At 43.0% G+C, this 6,947-nt stretch overlaps 1 protein-coding gene across 2 annotated transcripts in view; it reads right to left on the reverse strand.

Annotated features, from left to right (window-relative positions):
• Window positions 1-6,282, reverse strand: part of OSBPL2 (oxysterol binding protein-like 2) — a 19,191-nt gene extending 12,909 nt beyond the window's left edge. The window contains exons 1-2 of one of the 2 annotated variants that reach the window (XM_010141519.1): window positions 6,246-6,282; window positions 59-170 (exon numbers count right to left, since the gene is read on the reverse strand). In XM_010141519.1, coding sequence (XP_010139821.1) covers window positions 59-170; window positions 6,246-6,282 — 149 coding nt within the window. Of the gene's footprint in view, window positions 1-58; window positions 207-6,245 lie in introns of both variants that reach the window. The other variant, XM_010141518.1, reaches the window with a different exon arrangement.
• Between the last annotated feature and the right edge of the window lie 665 nt (window positions 6,283-6,947).

Here is a 6,947-nt window from a genome sequence, read left to right on the forward strand (position 1 = left end):
GCCCCAAAAGACAACGAACCCCCACGTGCTCACTGTACTGCGTAGTGCTTTGTGTTACCTGTGTCTCTTAATTCCATTTTCTTGAATCTCTGTCTCTCCGTTATGCTTTCCAGTCCTATTGCTTTGGTGCGGATCTAGATCCAGCATTTCTGCAACTTTATGATTCGCTTCTGAAAAGTCTCCTGAAGAATTGTCAGAATCAAAGCCTGTATTAAAACCACAAGGTGACAGTTTTCTTAGGAATCTCACCACGCCACCGAGTGCCACTCACACTTTGTAACCCTCACAGCACAGGTACATTCATACCAGTTACTTTATTTTAAAGAATATCAGAGTGAAGACCCTTTATTAAGTGATCTAATTTCCAAGAGTATTTAGAGGCAAGTATGACACTAGAACCAAGCACTCTTAACTGCTTTTTCACACTGCTGAATATAAAACCAATTTACAAGTTCTTCAGTAGCTCCTACTCAATTAGCTGTATTGTGTCGTCTTCAGAGCTGCAGCGGGATTACAAAAATTTCATTCGGTTATACAGTTTTCCCTCAAAGATCTTTAAAAAAAAATTGACTTAGCCTACTCATTCTGCTAACAGGCAAGGACCGAAAATAAAGAGGAAAGGGGCATTTCGCAATCCAGCAGCAGACCACCAGAGCAACCGAAATGGAGGATATCTACCTTGTCTTCCCATCCATGTGTGCCAATCACGTAACACTTCCCTAAGGGTTGCAGCAAAAAGCTCTGGACACCAAGACAAGCTCTACAAGCAACCCGAAGCACGACCTACAGCAGGTGGCTCCATTCCCTATGGCCCAATTCCATCCACTCGGGGAGCCAGCTCCTGCGAACTGCTGTAACTCAATGCCAGCACCCCTGATAACACTGGACTTTGAACAGCTTTTACCACAAAAAAAAAGTCAAACCAACAGGAATCCAGAGGAACACAGGCTTCTGTAATCAAGCAGCCCTAAGTACAAGTTGGACTAACTCAACAATCCAAGATTTTAATCTAATGAACCACAAGATGACTTTAGTTTCCAGCTTTCCATTTCAGCGTCAGAATCCAAAAGCAACATGAAAACACAGATAATTGCTCGCACACAATTGTCACCACAGTTTTAACGAATGCTCTAACACCATTTTTGTATTCCTTTTATTCTAGCTACCACAACTCGGGCAAGCCCTTGTCCGTGCGCTGACAGGAACCATCACACTCAGCTACAGCCTATCCCCAAGTCCAGCTGTTGGTACAGAAAGCTTCCAAAATACTATAAAACACATAAACATCTTAATGGAGTAAAGAAATCAACTTTGACAGAGATTAGTTCAATCTTTAGAGTAAAATGCTGTGATCCTCTGTCATTAAAAACAGAGAGCACCTATCATAACCAGTACTTCAACTTTTCTTTTTGTTAACACCTCCAACAAGGTGCTTTTTCTTTAGCAGAGCAATTCATGCAAGACACACAGTCAGAAACAAAAACCTGCACTGTTCTTCAAGGATCAAGACCATGACAGTAACAAACTGCACAAGGAAGCACCACCAATATGATTTTATTTGGTAAACAGCAGCTGTAATGGGTGATGTCATGTACCAAACCATATCCGACATTTTGATGTCACAAGCATGTAATTATACAGCAATAGCCACACCTTAGTACTTAATTAGGAACTATGGTAGTCATATGCATATATACTCAGGTCATTAAAATGACAACTACCCTGAAACATCTGTCTTAAAAACAAACAGCCGTCCCACAACAAAATATTTACATTTATAACTTCAAATAGTAATCATTTTAAAATGGCATTTCTAACCACGTCTGGGCTTTTTTTTTTTGGAACCTGGTGCAGTACAAAGAGATGGAAAAGGCAAGTACTATGGGGCATTTCAGTGAGATAAACATACCTCAGTGTTGAGGTAAAGGTTTGGATCAGAAATAGTCAATGGGTAACAGGAGAACAGTTATGAAAAATGTTAGTGGAACTACAGTAACTTTATGCTGTACCTGAAACCTTGCAAATCCTATCAAATACTTGTTTTTATCCACACTAGTCTTACTGTTTTGCCCCACTCCTGTTCACTACAACAGAGGCTTAGATTTAGGTACATACATTATTGACAGTCAAGAACACACCACTGGTAAGTAAATAAATGTCAATTCAAACAAGCGTCTTGCATACAAACAACAAAAATCAAAACCCCTGCTGTAAGATGTATCAGAAGTGAAAAGCCTGCTTTATTAGAGTGAGCCTCCACCTGGCTACTTCAAAAAACAAGCAAAACCCCCCGAACCCCAGCACCCCACTCGGGTACACAGCCAGGTAATACCAGGATTTCAGCTACACTTTCACCCCTAAGTATCAGCTGCCTTGTCTACTAAAAGCCCATTGAGGAAGTTTTCAAAGCTATTCCTCAATGAAATCCTAACTATTACAGTTCTGTGAAGAACTACCCAGAGAATGTTCTTCATAGAGGAAGTACAAATCTGGAAGAACAACAATGTACTGAAATGATTTGTTTTTCTAAGTTACAAAAGGAGCCTTTCTCCAGCTGCTATTAAAGACCTGAACTTGCCAAACTGAGAAGATAAATTTTACTTACAGGACAGTTCTTACAGTGGAAAGCCACTGGGAGTGAGGATGAAAACGGGGAGAGGGGACCACATGCAGAAATACAATGTCAGAAGTTAGCTTAATCCAAAGTCCCAACTTGTGTGTGTTAAGAGTGAAACAAAAGCTTTAAAAACGTGTTAAATTTTCAAAGTCAAATACTTAATTTGGTTGCCAACATTAATCTATTTTAAGAACTTAAAGAAAAGAGACTTGCCAGTAACTCTAGTTTTCTTAGCCTTCTTCTTCCACATCCTGCAAATGAACCAAGTCCACTCAGACTCGGCTCCACATCCACCCACGAGGGAGCAGAGGCTCAGGGCTCTGAGTCATGTACACAGACACAAGCCCGCCCCTTCCATACAGTCGGAACTTCTTAAACACCAGTTAGGCCTGGTCACTCAAGACAGAAAGGGAATCACAACAGCATAGTGCTGAGGACCCCCAGACCTAAAAAAGGGCGCAAGGATAGGGCTAGATATGCTCAAAGTGTAGCGAGCAAGTGAAGCAAGAGGTAATTTTTTTCTCTGCCAGAAATAACCATTCTCTCCACTTCAAAACAAGTCCCTCTTGACACCTGGGAGCCATACGGTGCTGCTCAGAAGCCAGGCCAGCCTTTCACAAGACCTGCAATACTTAAACATCACGGCAGAATCTGCTGAGTCGGTTTGATCCAAGCACCATGAAAATAGAGACATTGGGCAGCAGATACCTCACCTCCTCCTCCCCAGGTGAAAGCAATAGTTTACAGTGAACAACAGCCAAGCAATAGGAAACAGAGGGCAACATCCTCACCAATACGCCAGGCCGGGTGGATTAACCTCACGGGCACAGAACAGATTTCAGAACCTGGCAAGTACCTAGCCACGCATTTTCCCATTCTGCGGCAATCCTTTCACAAAACTCTTTGGCAAATGGCTCTCTGACAGAACTAATGAAGGACACTGTTCTGGCAGAGCAGAACCCGATGGCACACAGTCTTCAGCAAGTCTGTGATGAGATTAATAGACCCAAGGTGACACAGGCTGGAGGCAAGTGATCAAAGCTCTATGCTCCTTTCTCACATAATAATCAAATTCATCAAAGGATTTTCCACTGTACTTGACTGAGACTCAGAGACCACCTCCTGTATTCAAGGAAAAGCAGGCGCTGTGATGTCAAGAACTAACTGAGAGCACAGGTAACATTCCCAAGAGATTCCCGAGGGAGAACTCACTCATGAAGTGAGGATGTCAAGTGTCCAACTAGTCATCAATGGTAATAACTTCCAAAACTTCTCTCCATGGAAACTCTTCACTAGTCACTAACTCAATTCCTCACCTCTAACACAGCCCATCCAGCACATTTCCAGGTACAATCATCATCCAGGTCAAACCCTCTGCCAGGAGAATGATTCCCAACCACACAGCATGAGATTCCATCATGTGAACATGTCTTTTGGATGTGATGGGGACAGTGTCAGAAGCAGGAAACTTCTCAGCCAAAGAGCTGAAGTCCACCACAACAAAAACCAGGGGTCTCCTCAGGATAGGCTCACGTTCTAGAAGTGGATGTCATCAATTAATAACTGCAGAATAGTTGTGGCTCCTCAAGGAGTGAACTCATAGTGTCTTAAAGGAGGCAGCACACTACGTGGGCTGCTGCGGAGACTGCTGCAGAATTCTGAAGTGTTACTTCCCACAGAGCTCAAGTGCTCTGCTATGCCTGGTCTGCTACTGACAGGACACAAACCAGTCTCCAAGTACTAAAACCAGTGAACTTGCTGGAACACACTGCAGCTCCCTCTGGGGAAACCAGGGCCCAGGAGACTGGCAGACACAATCAGGACCCAGTAGGACCTAGATTCACCGTCTGAAAGATTCACTGTCTGAAAGATTCACCGTCTGAAAGATTCACCGTCTGAAAGATTCACCGTCTGAAAGATTCACCGTCTGAAAGATTCACCGTCTGAAAGATTCACCGTCTGAAAGATTCACCGTCTGAAAGATTCACCGTCTGAAAGATTCACCGTCTGAAAGATTCCCCTCTGGGGAAACCAGGGCCCAGGAGACTGGCAGACACAATCAGGACCCAGTAGGACCTAGATTCACCGTCTGAAAGATTCACCGTCTGAAAGATTCACCGTCTGAAAGATTCACCGTCTGAAAGATTCACCGTCCGTGGTGCTGACAGGAGCAAAGCACTGCTACAGGCGGCTGGGGAACATGGATGCAGAAAGAACTGTTTACAGCTGTTCTTAGCATCACATTTATGTGTGAGTAGGACAAGACACAGCTACAAAGAACTAGGTGGTTCTTCTTTTGCTTAGAAACATCTCCCCTGCCAGCACATTCCTCCCTGTGGAAGAATAAGATTAGGACAGGACAAGGAGTGCTCACAGAAGTGATGAGCAAGATCCCTCTTCTGAGCAGAGTCATCCAGGACAGCAGGGTACAAGAATATCTCACGTACGATAGCTCAGAAGTCATCACCACCTTGAGCACTTGCAGGGAGAATCAACCTTTAAAGGTTGAGGAAAAGGGAAATATAAAAGACAAGCCCAGAGTGTTCAAACACAGATGGCTCAAACAAAGGGCTGTGTATTTCTGCAGCAAGAGACCAAGGAACGTATGAACATCAAAGCTGTACAACACAGAAAGCTAGCATGAACGCAATCCAGATTTCCTTCTCCGTGACGTAATTGTGACGAGTCCTATACTGTCCGCTGTCAGTTACGCTGCTTCACCCAGCCCCCTCTGTTGACTCCTCATAGGGATCTCCAGCCATGTCTAAGTCTACCTTACCCACTCCTATCTACCATGCTGCTCCCACTGCTTCAGCTTCCACGCTTCTCATCGCTCTCTTTTCATTCCTTTGATTCTGCGTTAAACTCTCCATACTCACACTGCCAGCATTTCTCATTCCACCTCTATTACAAGATTTCTGAGGAGAAATTTCAGTGGAAGGCTTTAAAACTGTTGAGATCTTTGAAAAGGTTTCTTTTTTTTTTTTTTAAATTTAAGTACTTTAAGCATTTTATTTCACCACTAAACCCATGGAAGGCTCTTATAAACAACCATTCCTCCTCACTAGTTCAAAGAAAAGTACTCTTTGACACACTGCTCAAGTGTGTACTGATTCATGTTTGCTTTTCCAGAAACAACACTCGACTGCAAAGGCTTTTGGCTCCCTCCCTTGAATGCATACTTTTATAGTAATATGTTTCTGACTCAAAGAACATTTTCTGCTTCAATTCTTTAGGATAAGTTTTCCAGTAAAATAAATAAATTAGTAAAATATTAATAAAAATAACCCATCTCACCTTTCAAGGGGTCTGAAAAGCATTACTTCTCAGGCTGCTAATAAAGTACCTGCACTTTACAGAAAATGAAAGCAAGACTTGGCCACTAAAGGACTGTTACAGCGATCAAACGATAGCCAGCATTAAGCTTCAATAAAACCCCCCTCATTTCCAAGTCTGAACCAGAATTATAACTCTTCCTTTCTGCTTTTCACAAGACAGCACAACTTTTACCAACAGCACTTTCCTTTTTGTGTGTTTATCAACAGCATCTTACCAGCCCCTCAGCACACACAAACCGCAGTTTATAGCTTTTTTTTTTTTTTGTCTGGGCACTGTGCCCAAAACTCACCCGTAACGGCATCATAAAACTCTTCTTCACTATTCATCCTTCAGTGTGAAATCTGTGCACAGCCAGTCCAGCTTCCTCTAATGCATCGTCAAACTCGATTTAGCGATGAAGTATCTGTGTGCTGTCAAAGTCGTCTTTTGCAAATACCCGGCTGCTTTAGGTGACCTGTTTGACAAGACAGGGAATAGAATTAGGAACTTCCACATTTCTTATGCGCTCAAACACGCACAAACTTCATTCTGAAAATGAACACTACCTCCCACAAGAACAGCTGATGCTGCTGGATGCCACACTCTATATAAACACATCATATCCTGTAAAATAGATCTTATCTACTGCAAGTTCAATTTCAAGCAAGCACCGCTAGAAGGAGCAGAGAACTGAAGGGAGAAAAAGCCAGTGGGCAAGCCCAAATTTCTCCTCTTCAGCAAGAGGATAAGCCTCACCGCATCGTGAGCCAAGAAAGCTGGGAACAGAAAGAGAACCTTCTATCTCAGCACCTCACTATGGATGAAAGTGCTGGGCCTCACTGTACACACACAATCAGACCTAGTGACCAGCAGGGAAGTTTTGACAGGCTACTGCTATGAACTCTTGAAGAGACAGTTGAAGATTTTTCCCTCTAGAGGGAGAGTGTAAAGAAACAACAAACTTCCTTAGTAAATCCAAGCTCAGTGCAAATAACTTACAGATTTATGAAGC

Source organism: Buceros rhinoceros, unplaced genomic scaffold, assembly GCF_000710305.1.
Source record: "Buceros rhinoceros silvestris isolate BGI_N320 unplaced genomic scaffold, ASM71030v1 scaffold15978, whole genome shotgun sequence".
Lineage (NCBI taxonomy): Eukaryota > Metazoa > Chordata > Aves > Bucerotiformes > Bucerotidae > Buceros > Buceros rhinoceros.